We start from the raw sequence: 25,856 nt of genomic DNA on the forward strand, positions 1-25,856 counted from the left end.
CTGGTCAATGAACCAAAACAAAATTTGAACAACCTCAATTACAAATTGTTGAATTTGTCAGGAATAATGTGCAGATTATTTATGGGCAGGGTCACACCTCAGTTTTCATGGCTTTAATTATTAGAAAACTGATCTAATACTTACTATATAATAATAATAATAAAATGCACTATAAACATTCTCTCTCTCTCTATTGCACAGTTAAAATCCCTCAAAGCCAGGAAAGGCAGATGTAATTCTAAAACAAGGAACCTTTTTCATTCTAACTAGGTGTACCTGTGGATAGAAGTGGACTTGTGTGAGAGAGATGAGGAGAAAATTGATGTTGTTATCACCATCAGCAGCAGCATGATTTATATTTATTCAAGGCCACTCAATAACTTGGTTGCCTTGGTGCAACATAAACATATATATTCTTTCCTCAATTGCACCTGTGGAATGGTTAGATTCCATTTTTCACAACATCTCTGCTTCATACAGGTTACATTTGCATGGACAGGTCCCATACAGCCATTCCCCATTTATTTTTATTTTTTAAAAGACCTCTAGTGAAGTACAAACCATTAAATACAAAAAAATAGGACTAGGGTGACGAGATTGGCAACCTGGAAATTCAAGAACTGAAAGTTCTTGATGTGTCTAGTAAGGATTGTGGCAGGAGATTCCCACTAGTGGCTGCTGAGGGAGTTGCAAGGAGGTGGCAAGAGTTGGCTCTGTCAATCCTGCACAGGTGCAGAACCTGCTGACTGTCCAGATGCCCGGGCATGGGGATGCTGTCTTCCGTGAGCCACATGGCCAGTTTGCAATCATGCACCTGTACTACACTGATACAGTCACCCCCTTTCTTGCTGCCTCATGTCTCTCTCAGGTAAGGATGTGGACCCCTCTGCCAAACAGCACTTCCCAAACCCCACAACTCACTGATGGCTTTAAGGAAAGAAGAAACTCCAGGTGACCATTGGTCACCTCTACCAGGATTATACTTGTGTCTCCTACTGGGGAAACAGCTCTATGCTTGAGTTTTCAGTCTAGTGTGTCCAAAGAGATGGAGCACAGTGCTCACAATTGAAGCTCCTACATAGCCTCTCATGGGGTGAACGAAGTTCTCCTATGTGGGATGGTGCATGAATGTGGTTAGTTGTGATTGTGGGCTGCAAGCTAAAAAACTGAACCTCAGCCATGGCTAGGAGGTCTGCTCTCCCTTGTGTGTGTTTGTGATCCAAAACAAAATGATATTGCAGTGAGGAAGATCAGGGACTAGGTGATCTGTCAAAAGGACGGGTCTAGTCTGCCTTGTCCTTCTTCTTTGTGGTGAAAGGGACTTTGCTGGCCACTGCACTGCCAACAGCTCCCACGCCACTGGTCATTGCTGAGACACTGCCCTTTACTAGTCCAACGCTGGCTGTAGGGACGCTGGTCACTGCTGTTTTGGTGAGCTGAAAGCCTTTGCTACCAACCCAAGCCACTCCCCCCAGCGTTGCCCCCACGGCTCCTCGGGTGATGCTGTACAGGCCTCCTGTCACTCTCCAGATCATGCCAGACTGTTGCTGTGGGCGGTCAGTTCTAAGGTCTGAAAGATATAGAGACAAAAGAAAAAGAGAAATGGGTTAGATGCTTCTCTCCTGGTCGCTCTGAGCAATTTCAGCATCGTAGGATGTTTCACTGCCAGACGGTGAAAAGGTCAACGTGTCTCAGTACTCGGCCTCACTCCTTCAGCCTACATCACTGGCATACTTAGATGATGTTCTGACCAGCCAAGAGAAATTCATGATGGGACACACTAAAACTAAATGGGGAGTTTGTCTATATCCCTGTACTACTAAGAGCTCCCTTCATCGTGACAGGTACTGGGAGGAAGAACCGTGAGGTACGAAAGGATTTTAATTAATGTATTTGAAAGGTTTCTAGATGCTGCTTAGTCACAATTTATAATGCTGAGTAAATCACAATAAAACTGAAAATAACAATAAAGCTATATAATGCCAATCTAAACATATATTGCATTACCCAAACCAGCACAAAACAAACAAAAAGCCTAACATAGCATAGTCGTACTAAACCCAGAGCAGTCTAACAGCCATTAAGTCACAGTAAAAATGTGAGTCTTAAAAGCGTGTGTGGAACTATCAAGAGAAGGAGCCTGCCTGACTTCATATGGAATCATATTCCATAGATGTAGAGCCACTGCAGAGAAGACCCTGTTCACATGGGGGAGTGTAGGAGGAGAAGGGGGGAAGTCGATGCTGGATTACCAAATAGGCAGAGTAGGCATTGGCCTATGAGCCCTTTTAGGGGCCCCACAACAACGGACCAAAATAATATTGATTTGATCTTGAAATTGGTTTATTTATTGTTGCTTGGCAAAATAAAATAAAATGTATTAGGAGATAATTTGCAAGCTCCCCCACCCAAGATTTCGACTACCATGGGGCCTCCATAGGGTTTAATCTGGGACTGGGGGAAGTCCCACTGTGCTACTAGGACTCATTACACTGGCTGCTGCTAGCATGCCTACTTAGCTGAATCCAGCCCTTGGCACTGCCTACTGTGTGGATTACACTGCTATGTGATTTGGTAATTTGCAGCGCATATATAATATTTGCTGTGCTGTAGATTGGGTGTGACTACAGCCTGCTAACAGTGGCCCAGGTCAGACACAACACTAAGGGAAGCCATGGCTTAGCACCAATGAGGAAATGTGTTGGTTCCCAAAGAGAACATGGCCTCTTTGCTACTACTCCAGGTCTCCAGCTTCCATGCTGCTGTGAGCTAAGCTCTGGCTTGCCCTAGTATGATGTCTAAACCTGGATTCATGGTTTGTCTAATCCAGACAATCCCAGACAATCCCAGTTCTGGATAACTGGAAATGCAAATTCTTTTGATTGGTTTAAAATTAGACAACTCATGAGGTCAATATAGAAACAATGAGTTTTTCCTCCCATAAGGAAGGATGTAATTTTAACTTGTAAACAGTGGCTTGGTTTGGGAACTACCTGCATGGAATCTAGCTTGCTAGATATTGTGTGAAAGAGGTTTGTTTTGCTCCCTGAGTATATAATTATGCTTACCTGAAATATACCAGTAACACTCTTTTTTTTTGGAACTATTGTAATGCTAAATACCTTCTGCTGACAAAGCCCTTTCCAACTCCAGATAAATCAGTATTTTGACTGCTTTTGTGGTCTTTTTTATTTTCTTAAATGTTTGATTTCATATTCTATTCTGCTTTCCCTGAGTAAACCCTTTTCTTTCTTTCTTTCTTTCTTTCTTTCTTTCTTTCTTTCTTTCTTTCTTTCTTTCTTTCTTTCTTTCTTTCTTTCTTTCTTTCTTTCTCCTCGAGCTATTTAAAAGACCTTACTTGCTAATATACTTATCTGCTTGGCGGGATGCTATTTGGATACATTAGCCAAGACTAGGCAATAACGAGATAGGGATGTCTCCCTGTTTAAAATGAAAAATGTGTATAGACTTCCGCTTTAATCCCAGGTATTCCATTTTCATGTGTGCAATTGAAGCTTGCATCTATCTACCTAGGTGGCAGTAACTCTGGATAACTGCAGGTTATCCTAACAATACCAAAACGTCAACCCAAGGTTGATAAAGAGCTACCTGTATGGAAGCACTCAAAAGGATGGAATGGCCCAACCACTTTGCGTGAGGCATGTCAGCACTCAAAATTTTCTGAGAGGAACAGAGGTGGGGACATTCTTTTCAGCCCAAGGTCACCCTTCTGGAGGGGTCACAAACCAGGGCTGTGAAACACCAAAAACAAAAGTGGACAGAGGAACGAATGTCATTTTTGCCTTGGTACAGTAGATTCTTTTCTACGCATATTCACACACTTCTCCATCCAGTTAAGCAAGAGTCACCATCGAAGTTCAGTGACACATTCCAGAAAGACAAAAACACTCAATGTGAAGCAAGGCTGGTGAGGGGAAGTAGCCAAGGAAAGAGGGTGTGTGGTCTGAGGAGAGAGTTCCAACAGCTATATAGAGGTTCCTCACCCCATAGTCACCCCATGGGGTCACGAAGAGTCGGACATGACTAAACGACTAAACAACAACAACAACACCCCATAGTAGAAGGGAGGGCTGCCTGGTTTTTAAGCAGAGATTGTGGCTACTTATCTCAAAGCTGTGCAGTATTGGATATGCAGCTGCTGCCAAAAATACCCCTCTGTGCTCCTGGTTGCTCTCCTCTCCCACCTGCTATTGAGAGCAGCATTTCAGTATTGCAGGCAGAAGAGGAAGCCAGGTGAACAGCATGTGGGGTAAATGATGCAGAAGGACAGGTGCCATCTCTGCAGCAGGACCTCCTACTTGGAAAGGTGACATGCTCTCACCAGGTGTCCCTAGGAGGTCCTGCCCCTTCAGCTTGGATGCCTTCCTCTATGCATTCTCTCTGTTTTAAAATGGACAGTCATGGATCTGAGATCACAGTACAAAAGCTGCATTCTGGGTGTCACCATTTTTTGTAAGAAGATTGCACACTCTAAGGTTATCTTTATTGTCATTGTCCCCTTGCGGGAACAACGAAATTACTTGGTTGCCACATCCACTCAGATAAAGCATTCCACGCAATCCAAAATTACTACAAAACCCTAATTAAAACAGTGCAATACGGTACAAGTAAAATAACAAGTAACATAAGATGACTTGAAAGTCCAGACTTTCCATTTAAGGCCATTAAGGCCAAAAGGATGGGGAATAAGCCATTCCAATAAATCCCCAGTGTGCTCAGGTTCATCTGGGATGGCCCTCTCTCCTGGGGGGCTTCTCTTGAGTCAGGAGGACACATGAGAAGTGGGGAACCTGTGATTCTTCAGATCTTCCTGGACCATACCGTCTTTCCCAACCTTTGCCTACACTGGCTGGGGCTGATGGGAGCTGGATTCCACTAGCGCCTGGAGGGCAGCATGTTTTCCATCCCTGCATTAATCTGGCAACCAATTTTAGTACCAGGCATTGCTCTGTTACATTGGAAGGAGTATTATTATTATTATTAAAATTAAGACAGGAGTGCCTGGTGTGCTCTGGTCCATGGGGTCACGAAGAGTCGGACACGACTAAATGACAACAATTAAAATTTGTACACCACTCTTTATCCGCAGGTCTCAGGGCAGTGCACAACATAAAATTACAATAAAAAAACTACAAAACACATAGTAAAAACAAGAACAACAAACCAATATGAATATGAGCACTTGCTTTTGCATACTCTCTGCTGAATAACCACAGTGATCTGGGATGAGGTGGTACAGCTTCCTTTTCTCCTCAAAGAAATAATCAAGCACTGCTCTCCTCTGGAGAATTACAGAGGTTTTTCGCCCTCAGACCCACTCTGTGGAGAATGCTGATCACCACTGCCTGGTTTAAATTCAGCAGTGTGTGTATGTGTTGATGTGGGGCTTTTAGTGGGACATGCTTTCTGAGGAAACCGCAGTGATGAATGGTGCCCTGCTGAAAGCCTGCATAGTGATGTGACATAATGGTGCCTCTCCACACAGCCCAGGCCAGAGGCCCTGTCAGAACTAGTCAGCTCCTTGGCAAGGAGAACCACAGTTGCCCTGTTAGCTTCCTGAAGAGCGAGGCTCTCGGGAGCTGAGCAAAGACATCCTTAAGCACCTTTTACAGTCCACAGATCACACACGGTCGGAATTCCCTGTCGCAGACAAAAGCGGAGTCTGAGAAAAACAGCTCAGTGGAAAGCATCCTGTTCCCAGCCATATCCAGGGAGGTGGGGGGGGGGAATGAATAGGCCGCGGGTGTCCAATCAGATGCCGCCAGCATCGCACCCACCACACTGACCCTGGCCAGGAGTGTCTGCAGAGAACAACTCCCTGTATGTGGTTGACACTTGCTTGGCTACACTTCCTTCCCTCTGAACTCCTGATGTCAACAAGCTCCAGGCTGTGCTTGTGGAGGAAGCCTGCTGCCACAATGTGCTGGTTTGTCACCATTCCTTTAAAAGGATTCTTCTCTCTCAACAAGTTGCTGGCTTAGCTGAAAGGAACCCAGGGTGTTTGTTGTTTCAAACATAATTAATATGCCAGGAAAAACTGACAGCTCAGCTCACAAACACACACACACCACCTTTTGACGTCTCTCCACCCCCTTTTTTATTTTCAGCACGGATTGAATTTAATATTGACTCAGGCAGTGGATTTCCTCAGCTCGTGAGCAAGGGGCTTGCAAAACACCCAAAAGCAGGCGCTGACTAGATAATGGAATCGCAGGATCTTGGGATGCTTCACAGGGTGCCTGGAGATGTCAGAGCAACAGCCTCTGGGCAAAACCTGCCCACCTCACACTCTCATCCTTGCTTGCATCTGCAAGTGTGGTGCAGTGGTTAGAGAAAGGCTAGGACAGGCATCCCCAAACTTCAGCCTTCCAGATGTTTTGGACTACAATCCCCATCTTCCACAACCACTGGTCCTGTTAGCTAGGGATCATGGGAGTTGTAGGCCAAAACATCTGGAGGGCCGAAGTTTGGGGGTGCCTGGGCTAGGACTTGGGTTCAAATCCCCACCCAGCCATTAAGCTCACTGGGTGAGTTCGGGCCAGTTACCATCTCGCAGCCTGGTCTGCCTCAGAGGATTGTTGGGGGATAAAATGGGGGGGGAGAGCATGCATGCCACCTTATTTATAAATAAATAAGTAAACAAAATCTGTTTGTCTTAGCAGGCACCCAGGATGTGAGCCTTTGGGAAAAGACCACCACTTTGTTACTTGCAGGGGACTTTGTGATAGATTGTAAGGTAAAGGTAAAGGGACCCCTGACCATTAGGTCCAGTCACGGACGACTCTGGGGTTGCGGTGCTCATCTCGCTTTATTGGCTGAGGGAGCCTGCGTACAGTTTCTGGGTCATGTGGTCAGCATGACTAAGCCGCTTCTGGCGAACCAGAGCAGCACATGGAAATGCTGTTTACCTTCCCACCGGAGTGGTACCTATTTATCTACTTGCACTTTGACGTGCTTTCAAACTGCTAGGTTGGCAGGAGCTGGGACCGAGCAATGGGAGCTCACCCCGTTGCAGGGATTCAAACTGCCGACCTTCTGATCAGCAAGCCCTAGGCTCTGTGGTTTAAACAGGGCAAATACTCTTGAAGCCATGGCCTTGTGAAGATGGCTGGGATGGCACCCACAGCTACTAGAAAAACATGGAACAAGGCTCAGGTTTTGTCCAACATAAAATGAGCTCCATCTCTACATCAATACATTTAAGCACCTTTTTGAGAGTTTAGTTTTCCAAATACAAAGCGGTCCACAGGTTGAACACATGCAAGGTGCTTTCTAGGATTCAGGTCAATGCATGTCTCACCATTGAATGATTGAGCGGGAAATGGTTGTGTGAATCTAGCCTCAGACTTGTCTTTCGGATTTAAAACTGCCTGGGTTATTGATGTCTCTTCCTGCTGCCCTAGTCTGGCAGCTGTAGGCAGCCTCCAAGTTCCAAGGCTTGAGCAATATACTAATATAGCATTTCCTGCTCAGTCAACACAAATTAGCCCTTGGACTTGGCAGTAGCTAGCTGTTAGTTATAGCTGCTGCAGTCCTGAAATGTTCCACACAATCGGTCAGCCTATTTCACCAATCACTTCAGGCCATCTACATTGCCATTTTATAGGGAGAGGTTGGTACTAGTGCCTAACTTCCCACAGTTGCAGGCCCAAGTTATTTTTGCACCTGCACTGATGTGGAAAGTCAACATGGCACTTCTTTGTGTACAGTTTAGTTGTCTCTATGGGAAAATCTGTTTCCTGGACTGCATCACTCCAGAATGCAGATGTGGGGGCCTCACACAATGGTGGACAAGTATTATTTAAAAACTCAACAGAGAAACTTATCACCCCTTAAGGGCCAACCTATTTATTATGGTTTAAGCTTTCATGGACTAAAGTCCACTTCATCAAACTCCAATTCATAAAAGCTTATGCCACAATGAAATTGATTAGTCTTTGAGGTGCTACGAGACTTGTGGTTATTTTTACTACCACAGATGAACACTACCATCTCTGGTAGTTAGTGAAAAGTGGGCAAACCCTTCTCCCTGATATTGAACAAAAGAGAACCTCCACTTTTATCAGTTTTCCCATCACCAAGAAACACCCCCAAAATACATCATTCCTACATCACAGCTACATAATCAATACCTCACAAAAAGGGAGGGTTCAAGGTAGAAATCTGAGCACCTTTGACACCTCTCGTAGTCCTCGTCTTACCCCTCCCAGGTGTGAATTCCTAAACACAAAGAGAAATTAACAGTTTCCTAAAAGTTGATCACTATCTTTTGTTCGGAGGAGTCTTTCATTGTGAATGAGATGGCTAGTAGTCTGGCACCATTTATGGGGAAATGTCCAGTTGGCAGAGCCTCTGGCTTACAGGGTTATTGCTCCCAAGTTGATAAGTCATGTGGAAATGTGTGTGTGATTTTTGTCAGAGAGAGTCAAAATGGTGTCAGTCAGGCCTGTCTTCCTGTGCTGCTTCAGACATGTGCCTGTACATTCATGTGCATGTTTATGAACAATTATATATATATAACCTTAAAATTTACAACAATATAAAGGAGTTTCCCCCCCTTCAAAGGAGCATTCATTCATGTGAGTCTCCCCAGTGGCAGCCTTTATCACTTCAGGGAGAATCAGGCCTGCAACCGAGCTGGGGGTTGGAAACAGGAAAAATGGCACCACCTCAAAAATTGTTGTGCCCAAACCAAGCTTCATAATGCTTTGTAGTTACTCTGGGCTCTGCTCAAAAGCAGTAAAGGGAAACAATGACAGTCATTACTGTTCTTAATGGCTCAGGAAGTTTCAACAAATCTCTTATTGCTCATATCCAGTGCCTGTCCAAGACATTTTAGCACCTGAGGCAGACGACAAAATGACGCCTCCCTCCCCACAGGAGTGCATAGCTGCCAAGTTTTCCCTTTTCTCGCAAGGAAGCCTATTCAGCATAAGGGAAAATCCCTTTAAAAAAGGGATAACTTGGCAGCTATGCAGGTGTGTGTGAAGGTCTACATCAGCAACAATGTTGGGGAGGGGATAAAGCTCTACACAGAGATCTATGGCCCCTGTGGATCCTGCCATCTGGGGTGCTTGCCTCACCTTGCCTCATGGGTGGGCCTGGTTGGCTCATCTACATCTAAAGGATTTTGGATTGGAAAACAAATTTTAAAAACATCCAAACAGAAGCAATAACACTGGTTCTCTGTATGACAGGGGCCTTCTAGATGTTGCTGGATTCCAGCTCCCATCAGCCTCAGCTTGCATGGTCAGTGTCCAGGGTTGACAGGAGTTGTAGTTCACCAACAGCTGGAGAGCCACATCCTTCCCCATCCTCTTGTAAGGGCATACAGAGAAAGAGGAAATTCTCTGTTTCTGACAGGGCCACCATCCTCCTCTTTGTTCACAAAGCATGGAAATAATTTGATAGGTGTTTTTTTTAATGGCATGAGAATTTTCAGAGGAAAGAGCCATGGCTACTACAGAAAGAAAGCAGAAAGGGGGAAGAAGCACTGTTCTCTGATTGGCTGGAAAGTGTGTTAGGCTAGGAGTGCTTCCTTCACTGCAGCAAACACTCCCTCACTGTCTCTGCTCAGCTTGTCTCCAAGAACTGCAATAAACCCCCATAGTAAGCTGTCATGTAAGATAAGCATCGGATTTACAGTGCAAATTAGTCTCTCAGACAATGGAGTGAGCTAAGCATTTTGGTGGCATGGAGGAGCCCAGATTGAGAAAGAGATACAGACAGCAGAGATGAAAAACCACACAAAATAATCGGAGGGACGCAGACACGCAGCCGGCCCAGGAAGCAAATTCGATTCCCCCGAGCTCGCTGCCGCCGCCACTGCTTTGGCAATCTCTCCGCCATCTGTCAAGGCTTTTCCTTTCAATCAATGACCTGGCCTTTCCTAGGGTTGCTTCAGCTCCATCTAACTCAAAGTCAATTTAGAGGAGAAGAAGAAAATAAAGATATGGGGGCAGGGAGGGGGAGAAACACTCCCCCGAGCACATGTGCCAGTTGGGGTCAGTGCCACTGCTTACATACAATGCCCTCTTCAGCTGTGGAGCCCTGGCTGCTCCCAATCGATTCCTGTTCAGAGTTGGATAACACAGACAAATCCTGGAGAAGCACAGTCTGTAAGGAGCGAGTGTTGAGTGACAGAGCAGCGGCAGGAGATTTACCATTTTCCATTATCCATGATGACAAAACGGAATCCTCACCTCGAGCTCCTGCAACTTAAGCACGAAGAAGGCGAGAACACGAGGGCTGGGTTATCCATAGTAACAGGAAAGCTAAGTGAGGAAGGTTTGCCTGCTAGGCTTGTTCATTGAGATCTCTTTCTGAGAAAGAAAATATGAAGGCTGGGGAACTCAGGATGTTGAGTTTGCCAGCTTGCTGAGGAGCAGGCAAATAGATGGTGCAAAAGGCACTGATTGTTCAAATCCAGTCCTTGCCAACTGCAATTTGAAAGAGAGACAGTGCAGTGTAGTGGTTAGGGTGCCGCACTAGGACCTGGGAGACCAGGGTTCAAATCCCTGCTCTGTGAGGAAGCTCATTTGGGTAACTTTGGACTGTTAACTACCTCACAGGGTTCTTGTGAGGATTAAATCAGGATGGGAAGAACCATCTTGAGCTCCTTGGAGAAAAAAGGAAACAAACAAACAAAGGCGATTTTGAAGCTCAAAGTAATGCACAGTCAGAAAGGAAACTTTTTCCTGCAAGGCACCTGCTTTCAAAATAACTGTTGGACCCAGCAACGTTTGAATTCCAGTTGGTCCTCTGGCATGGGTGTTTTCCTGCCCTGAATTTCCTTCCATGTGAAAAAGACAGAATCTTAATGCCCTTGGTCCTTAGGGGATACAAAGAGCCCGCTAGGTCACTGGATGGTTCCTACGGTCGGAGAGCTCTTACTGTCAGGAAGTTCTTCCTAATGTTTAGGTGGAATTTTCTTTCTTGTAGTTTGAATCCGTTGCTCCGTGTCCGCTTCTCTGGAGCAGCAGAAAACAATCTTTCTCCCTCCTCCATATGACATCCTTTCATATATTTGAACATGGCTATCATATCACCCCTTAACCTTCTATTCTCCAGGCTAAACATACCCAGCTCCCTAAGCCGTTCCTCATAAGGCATTGTTTCCAGGCCTTTGACCATTTTGGTTGCCCTCTTCTGGACACGTTCCAGCTCGTCAGTATCCTTCTTGAACTGTGGTGCCCAGAACTGGACACAGTACTCCAGGTGAGGTCTGACCAGAGCAGAGCAGAGCAGAACAGAACAGAGCAAATCCAATAATTTCATTCTACAGATTTTGGTAACTAATATTGTCAGAAAGATGTAGGCTCCAGGAGAATGTAGGCTGGGTCTCCTGGTGCCACCAAGTCCCAGGCAGTTCCCCCTTGGTATAAAACCCACAATATTATCTTCCTGTGACTTGTTTGGCTGATAGCATCTACTTGCCCAGCATTTATGTAGCATTTCCCCCCTTGAAGGCTTCAAAGCATTTCACATGCAACTCTATTGTGTGTTGAGATTCCTGCATTGCTGGGGGTTGGTCTAGATGACCCTCGGGATCCCTTCCAACTCTGCCATTCTGTTAAGCCAGGCGTGGAGGGCAGGGAGAGCCCCACAAATGCCAAGATGTGTTTAGCTCTTGGGATATTGAAAAGCTCCGTCAGCCAGAAGCACCTGCCTTGGGACTGGTCAGGAGGCTGCTACACTCAGCAGAACAGGGGGCAGCTGCCTACAAAGCCTTGCTTGCCACAAGGCTTATCCCTGACACGGTTGGCTTTTAATTGTTCACTACTCAGGCCTCAAACAGCACAGCGGCTGCCTTGTCTGCAGCCAACTGCCAAGTGAAAGAGTTCAGGAGGGTAGATGAACAGCGATATGGTGCGGAGCAAGTTATTTTTGCAGCCTCAATGTGGGAGTGAACTATTGAACCTTCTGATCATGGAAATGGAAGGACCTGAGGTGTTCTTGGGGTAGAGTCAGGGTGTGTGAGGCAAAAGATAAATACATTGTGCAAGCCAACTCCCTAGTTGTGTCCAAGTAAATTATGTTCAGCCAGTATATGCAGGATCAAGATTTTCATCATGCTGGGGCAAATGTTCCCAGTCTTAGGCCAGCACATGAAAAGCTCTATGGGCTTTTCAGTTATCTATAAATCTATCTATTAAGTACTATGATTGTATGGAAGGTCAATGACACATGTTCTCTGGGCAACTCTGCCCTGTTTATAAAGTTAGGGATGTGAACGCTGTCAATGTAGTCTAGATTTGAACTGGCAGTTAAAGCTTGCACAATCCACCTGCCCACTCCTTGCCAAAAGCAGAACAAACAGGGCAGTTCTGGTTACAGGTAGGTAGCCGTGTTGGTCTGGATCGAAGTAAAATAAAAAAATTCCTTCAGTAGCACCTTAAAGACCAACTAAGTTTTTATTTTGGTATGAGCTTTCGTGTGCATGCACACTTCTTCAGATACAGTGAAATGGAAGTTTCCAGGCACTTATGTAGAGAAGGGGTGGGGAGGGGTGGGGATGGGGAGGGGGGATCACTCAGAAGGGTGGTGGAAATGGGTGATTGACTGACTGATAGCTGTTGATGACCGCAAACGACTGCAAATGGTTTTGCATGAAAAAGCAAGGGTTGAGATGGCTGAAGATCGCTTATCATGTATAATGAGATAAGAACCCGATATCTCTGTTCAAACCAGGTCCCTCCATGGTTTTGAGCTTGGTGATAAGTTGCAATTCAGCAACTTCTCTTTCCAGTCTATTTCTGAAATTCTTTTGTAGTAAGACAGCTACTTTGAGATCTTGTATAGAGTGTCCTGGGAGATTGAAGTGTTCTCCTACTGGTTTTTCTGTCTTCTGGTTCCTGATGTCAGATTTATGTCCATTTATCCTTTGGCGTAGGGTTTGGCCTGTTTGTCCAATATAGAGAGCTGAAGGGCACTGTTGGCATTTGATGGCATACACAATGTTAGAGGATGAGCAATTAAATAGTCCTGAGATGGTATGTTGGATGTTGTTGGGGCCAGTAATGGTGTTGTCTGGGTGTATGTGGCAGCAAAGTTGGCATCTGGGTTTATTGCAGGCTCTGGTACAGAACACCACTAGTCATCACATACAGCTCCCAAGCTAAAACAGTACAACGCATCATCAGAGATCTACAGCCTCTCCTGGACAATGACCGCTCCCTTTCTCAAGCTCTGGGAGGAAGACCTTTCATTGCCTACAGACAGCCACCCAATCTTAAACAACTCCTCACCCACAATAATACAACCACCAGACTTAACATGGACACTGGTACCAGAGCCTGCAATAAACCCAGATGCCAACTTTGCTGCCACATACACCCAGACAACACCATTACTGGCCCCAACAACATCCAACATACCATCTCAGGACTATTTAATTGCTCATCCTCTAACATTGTGTATGCCATCAAATGCCAACAGTGCCCTTCAGCTCTCTATATTGGACAAACAGGCCAAACCCTACGCCAAAGGATAAATGGACATAAATCTGACATCAGGAACCAGAAGACAGAAAAACCAGTAGGAGAACACTTCAATCTCCCAGGACACTCTATACAAGATCTCAAAGTAGCTGTCTTACTACAAAAGAATTTCAGAAATAGACTGGAAAGAGAAGTTGCTGAATTGCAACTTATCACCAAGCTCAAAACCATGGAGGGACCTGGTTTGAACAGAGATATCGGGTTCTTATCTCATTATACATGATAAGCGATCTTCAGCCATCTCAACCCTTGCTTTTTCATGCAAAACCATTTGCAGTCATTTGCGGTCATCAACAGCTATCAGTCAGTCAATCACCCATTTCCACCACCCTTCTGAGTGATCCCCCCTCCCCATCCCCACCCCTCCCCACCCCTTCTCTACATAAGTGCCTGGAAACTTCCATTTCACTGTATCTGAAGAAGTGTGCATGCACACGAAAGCTCATACCAAAATAAAAACTTAGTTGGTCTTTAAGGTGCTACTGAAGGAATTTTTTATTAAACAGGGCAGTGATAGCACTTTTCCAGTACTATATTTGTCCATGAAGAAGTTTCCATTTCTAAACCTCCATAACATAGTATATACTGTTGTTGTTGTTTAGTTGTTTAGTTGTGTCCGACTCTTCGTGACCCCATGGACCATAGCACGCCAAGCACTCCTGTCTTCCACTGCCTCCTGCGGTTTGGTCAAACTCATGTTCGTAGCTTCGAGAACACTATCCAACCATCTCGTCCTCTGTCGTCCCCTTCTCCTTGTGCCCTCCATCTTTCCCAACATCAGGGTCTTTTCCAGGGAGTCTTCTCTTCTCATGAGGTGGCCAAAGTATTGGAGCCTCAGCTTCAGGATCTGTCCTTCCAGTGAGCACTCAGGGCTGATTTCCTTAAGAATGGATAGAATCATAGAATCATAGAGTTGGAAGAGACCACGAAGGCCATCCAGTCCAACCCCCTGCCAAGCAGGAAACACCATCAAAGCATTCTTGACATATGCCTGTCAAGCCTCTGCTTAAAGACCTCCAAAGAAGGAGACTCCACCACACTTCTTGGTAGCAAATTCCACTGCTGAACAGCTCTTACTGTCAGGAAATTCTTCCTAATGTTTAGGTGGAATCTTCTTTCTTGAAGTTTGAATCCATTGGTTTGATCTTCTTGCAGTCCATGGGACTCTCAAGAGTCTCCTCCAGCACCATAATTCAAAAGCATCAATTCTTTGGCGATCAACCTTCTTTATGGTCCAGCTCTCACTTCCATACATCACTACTGGGAAAACCATAGCTTTAACTATACGGACCTTTGTAGGCAAGGTGATGTCTCTGCTTTTTAAGATGCTGTCTAGGTTTGTCATTGCTTTTCTCCCAAGAAGCAGGCGTCTTTTAATTTCGTGACTGCTGTCACCATCTGCAGTGATCAAGGAGCCCAAGAAAGTAAAATCTCTCACTGCTTCCATTTCTTCCCCTTCTATTTGCCAGGAGGTGATGGGACCAGTGGCCATGATCTTGGTTTTTTTTATGTTGAGCTTCAGACCACAATATGCGCTCTCCTCTTTCACCCTCATTAAAAGGTTCTTTTATTCCTCCTCACTTTCTGCCATCAAGGTTGTGTCATCGGCATACCTGAGGTTGTTGATATTTCTTCCGGCAATCTTAATTCCAGCTTGGGATTCATCTAGTCCAGCCTTTCGCATTTAATATATTTGCATATATTAAATCCGTATTATATAATATAGTACATTGCATATATCAGCCTGTCCCAGTCAGATGCTTGCCAGATATTTTGGACCACCATCAGCTGCAGCTAGAATGGCCAATGGTCAGAGATGATGGTAGCTGCAGTCCAAAAGATACATTAGTATAGTATAGTATAGTATAGTATAGTATAGTATAGTATAGTATAGTATAGTATAGTATAGTATAGCATAGTATAGTATAGTATATATAGTAGAGTATGCTATGCTGTGCTATAGTAACATATTGGATACAAACAATATCATTTAATAGGGTGTGTACAAGACTCAACTTGTACCTGGGAAGCAGCCTGAGATGTTTTGGAGCCTCTCTGTGCCTTGACTTGTTATTTGGGATGGAATTACAGTATCTCTGTTAAAAACAAAGCTCAATTTACCCTTCATTTACTACAATAGGAAATATAACAACAACTATAACTTGTTTTTCCTTTTCTCAGAAATGGATGAAATTTGCAGGTCTTTGCCGCCTCCTCCTCCTCCTAAATTGTAGGCAGAGATCTACAAGGCTCCACCCTCTTCTACAGAAAGATCTCTCCATTAACTTGCATCCATGTGAAAAACAATGTGAAAAACAATCATAGTATTAATATTTACTTCAACATCTCTTCCACAAATCACTGTGATTGCAGTTAGTTCCCTGGAAAAATTCACTGTGATTAAAACTACGACTTATCTGTCTAAATGACCACCAGCTCTCCACCACCTCACCACTCAAGTTCAGAGCATTCCCCAAATCAGCTTGGTTTTGCTTTGTTTAAAAAATATATGTATGAGTCACTTTAAAAGCTCATGTGCAATCAGACTTAAGCATGTGAAGACCTCACCCAAATCACCCCATTCTCCTAATCTGGCAAGTAAACATTGCCGATGCACAGCACTGCCACTCAGGCTGAACAGTTTCAAAGTTGTAATACAAGTCTTTCAAAGGAATATCCCTATGAAGAGCATTTCATAGATCTCTTGCAGACCTCTGTGGGTGGGCTAAAATTACCATGTTATCAGTTTTTAGTGCCTTCATTATTTTCTTTAACAGTTTAAACGAAGTGCATGTCATGTATTAAAATATTGATAAACATTAAGTGAAATGTTTAGATTGTTGTAATATACCATTCAAACCAAATGGCATGTTCTTTATTGGCTCCCTCCCTCCCTCAAATACTTCCCTTCAGCCTGGCTATGGGGGGGGAGGGGGACCTGATATATTCAATCTGCATTCCAATGCCACCACCCTGGCCATGTTTTATGGAGTGGTGGGAGCAGCACTGCATCCAGTGTCCTGCTGTGCCCAGCAGCTGGGACAAAAATGTGGGATGAGATACATAAGTAGCAGTCAAGTACAACATTCCTTGTTTTCCTAGAGTGGACATGCGGGTGAATGTTTGGTCCAGCCAGTTGAAAACTTCCCGTTTCCTCCTGGCTGGGACATACTTCCTTTGCATGTGACTAGAGGTGGGTGTGACCTTACCTGTCCAGGTAACACAAAAGGACAAAGCATGCTGCACACTCTTTCTTTAACTTCCTCCATCGTTGCAGCAGCTTTTTAGCAAGAGATGCTCTGTTGGATTCCTGCCAACAGAGGACACTGGGATTATCCCCATATGGGATCAATCCACATGTGCTTACTTTGTAACTATAAGTCTGCCATCAGGGATCCAACTGTGAACTGAATGTGTGAGTAAACTTCTTTTATATACCTTACACAAGATTGTGCTGTGATTATTCTTTTAAGAGGGATATAAGGAACTTATATCCTTAAAGGGGACTGTGAGGGACAAGGGATACAGGGAAGTCCCTCCCATCTTAAGTTCCAGCCCATCCCCAAGCGCTGGAGAGAGTAAGGAGAGCTCTGCCTCCAGCGGAGAGTCAGGAAGTGGTGTCCGAGGCTCAGGCAAGGTTGTGGAGCCCATGCCTCAGGTGGGACAGGAAGTTGGACGCACGGGGGGGAGGCCAATCCCCCCAACTCCCGAATTGCGACGCAAACGTAGGGGGAAGAGGTTGGGTCTGCCAAAGCTTTGGTGCTGGAAGAAAACGCGCCAATCGCCATTCGGAGGTTCTGACACCTCACCTTAAGGATGCATTTTTACTGCTCTGAACACTGTAAATAATCAGCACTTAATAAAAGCCTTAAAAGACCATGCTGGAGTCGTTACTCTAGAGTAGCCATATCAGGCCCTCTGACAGGGACGCAGGTGGCTCTGTGGGTTAAACCACAGAGCCTAGGGCTTGCTGTTCAGAAGGTCGACGGTTCGAATCCCCGCAACGGGGTAAGCTCCTGTTGCTCAGTCCCAGCTCCTGCCAACCTAGCAGTTTGAAAGCACGTCAAAGTGCAAGTAGATAAATAGGTACCGCTCCGGCGGGAAGGTAAACGGTGTTTCTGTGTGCTGCTCTGGTTTGCCAGAAGTGGCTTAGTCATGCTGGCCACATGACCTGGAAGCTGTACGCTGGCTCCCTCGGCCAATAATGCGAGATGAGCGCTACAACCCCAGAGTCGGTCACAACTGGACCTAATGGTCAGGGGTCCCTTTACCTTTACCTAAGGAACTTACCACTGAGTTGTATGATAGTGAGAGGCCTACACAAGCCAGCAACCAGTTATCCGCTGTGCATTTAAACAGGGGAATGTGAAACTGCTAAGTAAAGGAACTTGCTAGTGCAAGTTAGGAAGGATATTAATAAACAATATATCCTCTCCTGCCTCCCTGAACATTCCCACAAAGAAGTGGCAGGGCAGAAAGGTTGCATGCCAGACTGGAGCCAGCACAGCAGTTGGGCCCAAATCGACTCAGGATCCAGCAGTCCCTGGGTTTGCTCAGCCCCTACCCTTCTCCACTTCTAGAATGGTCCCATTCAGGGCCTTCTCCTGGCAGGCACTGGCAGGCGTCCCACCAGTGGCACACCCAGTCACCTACATGTTTGGCAGGGAGAAGGGAGATGCCATATCAAAGGAGTGAGGCCTAGGGACCAGCTTTGTTGGGAGACCTGAGCAGAGGGACACCTCCACCCAATCCCAGGTTGGACTAGATGATCCTCAGGGTGCCTTCCAACTCTATAATTCTATATACCAGCATTAGATCAAACACACTAAACCCGATGGATTTCAGGATGTTTCTAAGAGGGAAATGCAGAGACAACATTTTCCAGAAAACCCACATCACAGACTACCAGGGCGGGGTGACAATCCTGACCTACTTTACAAGTCAGTGAAGCCCTAGTCTCCCTTTACACCAATAAGTGACAGCAGAGATTGTAAGATAATAGGTTTGTCCTGGGGCTGACTCTGGTCTTTGGAAAATGGCCAGGGAAAGTGAGGGGCAAACACAGCTATCAATATGATCATTAGGAAGGAAAACATAAAACAGTGTAAGAGCACTTGAAAGCTTTCAAAAATGTGGCGCCTATTGGTCAGAGTTGCTCAGCATTTGCAGTTCCCATTGACTTTGGCTGGGTCAATATTAAGCAACTCTGAAAATCTCATCAAATGCCAGATGGTTTAGTCCCATACTTGGGCAGCAGCACGGGAAATGACTACCCAGAGCTCTATACTCAGTTTTGTTCTGAATGCAGTTCAAAATTGTGTCCTCCTGACCACCTTGTATCTCTGCTCTGTTATAAATCAAGACATATGCCATAGAAAGCACAATAGGATTCAGAAGTTACTTTCTTATGCTTGTTGTTTCTATTACCTATTAGCTTAGAAGCAGGGACACCAGGACTCTAACCCAAAGAGGAACTTAGACTTTTGGCAAATATTTACCAAAAGGGAACTATTAAGCTTCTAGCCCAAAATGGAAAATGCTTGCCAACCATTTACCCATATGCCAAGCAGATTGAGGGACAAACTAGGGATGGTGTGGGGGATCCCTAATTCGATCTCCCAACATTTTCTGAAGACTTGAAAGCAGCCATGCCCTCATCCCTGAAATTCCAACTTTTTAAAATCATTTTCCTTCTGCTGTTTCCCCATTGAAACTCCCCCTCCCCACAAAAGCTGCTCTGAGCTGTGAAGAGTTGGAAAAAGCATTAGTGCAATCCTATGTGTGCTTGCCTGCAAAGACAGAAGTCCTACTTGGTTCAATGGGACCTTCCCTCAGGGAAGTGTGTTTAGGATTGCTGCCTAAGACACTGAAATGAAACCATCCAATTAATGCAAGGCCTTTCACCTGCACAATGGAATTTACTCTGTCTCTCCTCTCCCTGAACATCCAATGCACCTCATCTGTTCTGGGAGTTCCCTTTGGAGCAGATTGAGGGGCATGGGGGGAGAGAAGAAGTCCCATTGTGCAGGAGTAAGTCCTTGTGCTAATGGGATTTTGTTGGATACAACTCTTGGTCAGCACATACAGCAGGGACAGGGAGCCTAGAGTCCTCCAGATGCTGTTGGACTACAATACCTATCTTCCCATTGGCCATACTGGCTGGGGCTGATGGGAGTTGGTCCAACACCAGGAGGGCCCTGTTTTTCTCCACTCTAGACATTCAGCTTGCTAGGGATCAGATGTGTTGTTGTTGGAGTTTTAACAGTACTGGGCGTGCAATGTTTAATCAGCAAAGTAGCTAAGTGGGACCATCGGTGTCTGATTATGGTAGACACTGAGCTCATAAGACACACAGGACTGTGAATGTAACTCATCTTTTGACATCTGTAGACTAAAGACCAGAAGCAAGGTTGCACCGCCCAGAAGTTGCCCAAAAGCCCGAGACAGAACTGGCGCTCCCGGCAGCAACTGTAGTGACTAGTCTCCCGATTCTGGTATCTACTACATTAGACACTTAGCATGCCTGTTGACAGACAGGGAATCGGCTGCTGGGATTTGTAATTGTACTCATTTACACCTCCTACTGACTCGAATCAGAGGAGGCACCAAGTCGGTATTGTTGTATTGTTTGTATAAGGAACTGAATATCTACCAGATTTTCAAGGTAAAGAGTGGCAACAGAAAACATTCACTTCCCAGCGATCACTGCTTATAGAAGGGTCATGGGATGAACAGACTAACCCAAGAAAGATTACATGCTAAGGCTTTCAGGAATTCTTTTACATCTGTCACATCTACACAAAGCCTCTTCCCTTCTGTGCAGCAAAATTGCAATGCAGCACATGGCGGTGCTTGCTTGACACATTGTCTGTGTGGAGGCTTTGATGACATTGGGGGTGGGGGGCAACCCAGTTACATAAGAGCAGTAGTATGAATTGAAGAAAACATGGACGAATCAAAGATCCAACCAGAATATATTTTTCAAGGAATCGGAGCATAATGTTTAGACTTGGGAGCTGCCTGCCACCTTGTCTTACTGGCACTCTGGGACTTTTTGCATTGAACATTTAGCTGTTTACAAACAGGCACAAGCATTTATCTGCAGTGACTCTCAATAGCTCCAGTGAGAGACTGCACCGAAACATTTCTGCCCCAGTGAGCACTGTCAGTGCCCAAGTTTTCCTCCAAGAACAAGCTGAACTCAAAAGGGCACGGGAACCAGAGCACTTTGGCATGGCAACATGCATAGAAATGCTTTGCCTCGATGCTCCAACGAAAGTCTTCCAGAAGCTGCCCTTTCTGTTGATTGTGCAAAGTAGCTCCTAATCAGAAGAAGCAGAGTAGAATCCTCTGAAAAGCCGGTTTCCATGTCCCCCACCCCGACGAAATAAACGTATTTCATTTATGCCTCATTTTTCTTCTATTCTGCTCTGCAGTAGTGTTGCCACCACACTATAGGGGCAAATTTTGCAGTGGATGAGCTAATCAATTCTCTCTCCCACCACACAGAGTACAGCAGTACCCAAGTTATGGAGATCAGCTAAGAATCATAGAAGAGAAATTTAGAAAACTTTTTAAAAGCTTACTACAACAATAAAGGACGAATGGCCAAGGGCGCTTCCAGACAGGGGCTTAATATTATAAATGGGTCATGGAGACATCGCAAATGGGTCGTTGGCAACGGTTTTTAAAAACTTTGGAAGGTCAACCTGATTTTTACAAAGAGTACTAAAACTAGGAAGCTGCCTGATCACCTCATTAATTTGCCAGATGAAGGTGGGTCCATCAATTAACCTGGCACTCCAGTAGATGATATAATTGCTCCCGCTGTGGCGGGGGGGGGGGGGAGATCCATGTGTCTCCCCTCCACTATACCACTGCTGCTCAAGAAGGCATCTAAAAAGTTCCTGGACAATTTCCCACATAGGCACCAACTAGATGCAGCCCAGTCTAGCTTGAGCAAGGTGGTTGTATCACGACCCTTTGGACCTCTAAAGAGTTTGGGGCAGAATGCATAGTTTTTTGACCCCAAAATGTCATCTGCCTGCAACAATCCTGAAAAGGTAACTCAGAGAGTGTGACTACTGTAAGATCACCATTGAGCTGAGTAGGGACCTGAAGCTGGGCCTCTTGACCACAAGTTGGATGCTCTAACCACTACACCACACTGTCTCTCCTATACACATCGGCACTGGGAGAGAGTCCAGCTGTGTCAAATGTGTAGCCTGAGCTGGTTGGGCAACTGACCTCCCACTTCAACAGGCATTTGGATGAGCAGATATTGTCCAGACACATGTAGTTTAGGCAGATGTGCTCAAATGCACTTTCTCCTGTCTAAATCTAGATTTCCTATGCAATTGATGTTGCTCTTCTATTTGGGTTTTGAAATCATAGAGAATCTCTGGATTTAGGGAGGAGAAAGCATGGAACATGTACTTATACACAACAACACCCCTGAGATCATCTAGCCCAGGGTTACTGTTGGCCAGTATTTTTCTAGTGTTCCTGCTCTTTCAAAGTCTGAGCTGGCTGGTTCTTTTTATGTGACTATGTGAATGAGTTTGACTCGTTGTGACTTTTGTGATGAACCTGCAACATCCTGAGCTGGAAAGCTGCGTTTGAGTACAGAATCGTGATCTCTGATGAGGTTTCTCTTTCCCATTTTGCTATACAGCAAACAAGCCTTTCAGCTGATGGGCGACTGCACCTGGATTATAGATATCTCAAAGTCTTTCCTTTGTTGTATATGTTGTGGAATGGGTTTTAATAGGTAGGAGAGTATATATTAACTGCAATTTATCCTTCTAGGCACCCACGTGTGTGGCTGAACAGGATTTTAAAATCCCAACCTTGGCACCAAAATTAAAAACATAGGAATTAAGGTGTAAAGCCTTATTTTGAGCAAGTCCAGCTATGAAGTAAGCTGGCTCTCCTTTTCCTATCCCACTTAACAAAGAATCAGGCAACAATTTTGAAAGTAAGATTAAAAATATAATTTACTTACGTATAATCTTGCATTGGTTCACAACAGTGGCAGCAGTAAAAATGATGCAGGCAAAATACTCACATTACAATATAACCAGCTTCAGGCTTGTGCCAAATGCTGGAGCAAGCTCAGACATGTCTGCATCCAGTGCTGGTCAAAGGAAGAGAGAAACAGGAAGTACTATATGGTCCTTCCTCTCCAAGAGAGAAGGGGAAATGACATCACAAAGATCCCTCTCTACCAATTGTATTTCCTATGGTCGGAGTGTCTGCCCATCAGCAACACAGCTCTGTGGACTCAGCCCATTCTCATGCTAACTAGTAAAAATATGCACTTGTTACATTTTGGCTGCTAATTTCCCACATATATTGTATTACTTTCCCACAGATCAGCCTCTATTACCGGTATGTGGCCATTATTTTAAGCTCCAATTATTCCCACAGTGACAGTTGCTGGACTTGGTCTGCAGTTAATAAGTGAGGTTACATGTTGCCCAGCCAACTAGCTGTTAATTTCTCTATTCAGGAGCTCCTTCCCCTCACCATGGCTCCTGATGCTATTACAAACTCAGCTCCCACTTGAAATGGATAATTTTCTAGCATAGAACAGGAGTGGGGAAAGTATGGCCCTCCAGATGTTGTTGGACTCCAACAGCCCCAGTGAGCATGGCTCACAGGGATGAGAACATTTGGAGGATGCTCTCTGGCAGATAAGAAGGAGCAGAAAAAAAGTAATCAAGAGTTTTCCTAAAGGTGATAGCTAGAATTTTAATACACTCAACTCCCCCTTGCTTTTCTTGTGCATGGCAAAGGAGCCCAGATATCTTATTTTACAACCTTTGTTGGAAAGGCATAGACCAGAAATGGGGCACTGCTAATACATGTTCGTGTTTGTTGCTAGCTGCTGCCATTTACAATGGCCTAATAAAATGGTGGCAGCCTCAGCGCCTATGAAGCCCTCTACAGTGGACGCTCAGGTTGTGAACGTGATCCGTGTGGGAGGCACGTTTGCAACCCGCAGCATTCGCAACCTGTAGTGCCGCCTCTGTGCATGCACACACAGGTTGCGATTCGGTGCTTCCGCACATGTGAAAGCACAATTTAGCTGACTCCTGTCTGAAGGGATGTTTTGACCCTTTAAGTCTAAAAACCAACCACTCCACCTTGGTTCAGGATCTCAACGTGAAGGGATGATCTAACTATTTAGAAAAGTAATGCAGTGGTACCTCGGTTTTCGAACATAATCCATTCCGGAAGACCATTCAACTTCTGAAATGTTTAAAAACTGAAGCGCAAAGGAAAGGGCGGTCTGCAAATTTTGAAAACCAAAACGTTAGACTTCCGAGACGTTCGAAAACCGAGGTACCAGGTATAGAGATGCTGGTCTCCACTGAAATAATAGCACCCAGTTGGTTTTTTAAAAATGGTATCAATGTATAATGGTACTTTTATTCGACTCATAAAATCAGAATATATGTTTCATACTAAATTGATAATGAAGTTCCCCCAACAGCACAAAGCACCATATGGGACTGCAGTTTAATTCCCTCTCCCTCCCACATCTTTCTTTTCAGTTTTCTTTTAATTTCTCTGATTTACTTCGTACTGAAGGGATGGTGCCCAATTCGTAGGATTTCCTGTGGAATATTCGCCTGCCCCTGCCGCCCCACTCTTTGAAATTATATTTCAAAGTTATGATACTGGAGCTTTCCCGAATCTGTCTGTGCATTAGAGAAGAAGAGCTGAGCAGACAATGAGCAGGGGGGAGCAGGCAGCTTGGGGGGGGGGAGGGAAAATGAAGTGGGTGCTTTCGGGAGCAGCTGCTGCTGCTGCCACTGCCAAAACGTGCACCTACAGGGAGATGCTGCTTGTCAAAATGAATGATGAGTATGTGTGTTTCCCTATGCAGTCAGTGGCTTGGATAGTGATCACTTCCTGCTAGTTATACTTGGCCGCTAGGACGGATTTCTATTGTCAAGGGGACTGCAGAGGGGGTGGGAGAAAGGTGGGGAGATGCACATCAGGTGTGTGATGGTAGGAGTAGGCATTCAGAGCAGACAGATTGTAATGCAAGCGGTTTCTTTCATTCCTTCCTTCCCCAGACAGCAAGAAGACTCATAACTCTTTGACCCTGACCCCCAGCGTTCATGGAACCAACTGCATTAATGACCTCAAGGTGAATATTTTATGCAGACTGACAGCCATGTGTGTGTGTGTGAAACTTTGCAGGAAGTAAAATACTCTCCCCGCAAGTCAAGTGTGGGAGCTTTTACACAGGGCAGGATGAGGCAGATTCTGGGGTGCTCAGCAAACCGGGAGAGGTTCTGTTCCAAACAGCTGTGGGCTGAATCTGCCATAGCTTGTGGTGTAAATTTCGATCTTTGAAAATTCCAATACGAAATGATCGGATCTGTGCCTCCCACACAAATGCTGGGATCTGAATGGGAGCCATTCATCACACCGCACACTTCTCCAAAGGGTTGCAGGGCAGATCTCAGCTCAAGATTGTATCCAGGTGCCCTTGTAAATGTGTATGATGAGATCAAATATTTGTAGAAATGAAGTTGAGATCAAATACCTTTAGAAATGTGGATTTTAAGAGAAAATGTGTTCAGAAGTACATGTGAATTTGCATACAGCTTTAATTGCAGATCAATTCCGAAATCAGAGGGAATGGACTGACGGCACAATCCTATACATGTATATTCAGACGCAAGTTCTACTGGGTTTAATGGGATTTAATACCAGGCATAGGATTCTTAGTCAGTGAACACTTGTGAAATGGACTGTCAGCCTGGATAGCTCAGTTGGTTAGTTAGAGCATGGTGCTGATAATGCCAAGGTTGCAGGTTCAAACCCCGTATGGGACAGCTGCCTATTCCTACATTGCAAGGGGTTGGACTTAGATGATCCTCAGGGTCCCTTCAAACTCTACACTTCTGTGATTGTTGGATACACCACATTCTATGACTCTTGGACATGGACTGGGAAGAGACTGTACTGTACTGTACTTAGGTATAATATCCAGAGATTAAATCTGCAAGAGAAACCAGGAAATAAGAACTAGGGCAAGAATTATTTCAAATGCATAGTTAAGAGGCAAATCTGCATTACCACCACCATCTTAGGGCAGTCCTATATTCTGCTGATCTATCTTCCTTCCTTCCTTCCTTCCTTCCTTCCTTCCTTCCTTCCTTCCTTCCTTCCTTCCATCTATCTCTAAGATGAGCCATTTCTGTAAAGGAGTTTGTGAGGAGGATTAGCGGCCTATAGGGATGGAAGTATTGGATCCTCATTCTTTGCTATTTGCTGCCACTTTAGAAAATCTCTGATTTTCTCTGTAGGAAAGTC

The 25,856-nt window shown here is 45.0% G+C and overlaps 1 protein-coding gene across 1 annotated transcript in view; it reads right to left on the reverse strand.

Annotated features, from left to right (window-relative positions):
* Positions 1-846: 846 nt before the first annotated feature.
* The window catches only part of LOC118085291 (transmembrane protein 263-like), a 300,135-nt gene continuing 275,125 nt past the window's right edge, over positions 847-25,856 (reverse strand). The window contains exon 3 of the mRNA XM_035115801.2: positions 847-1,570. Within this exon, the coding sequence (XP_034971692.2) occupies positions 1,284-1,570 (287 nt within the window). The 3' untranslated portion in view covers positions 847-1,283. The remainder of the gene's footprint in view (positions 1,571-25,856) is intronic.

The sequence above is a fragment of the Zootoca vivipara genome, chromosome 1 (genome assembly GCF_963506605.1).
Source record: "Zootoca vivipara chromosome 1, rZooViv1.1, whole genome shotgun sequence".
Taxonomy (NCBI): Eukaryota; Metazoa; Chordata; class Lepidosauria; order Squamata; family Lacertidae; genus Zootoca; species Zootoca vivipara.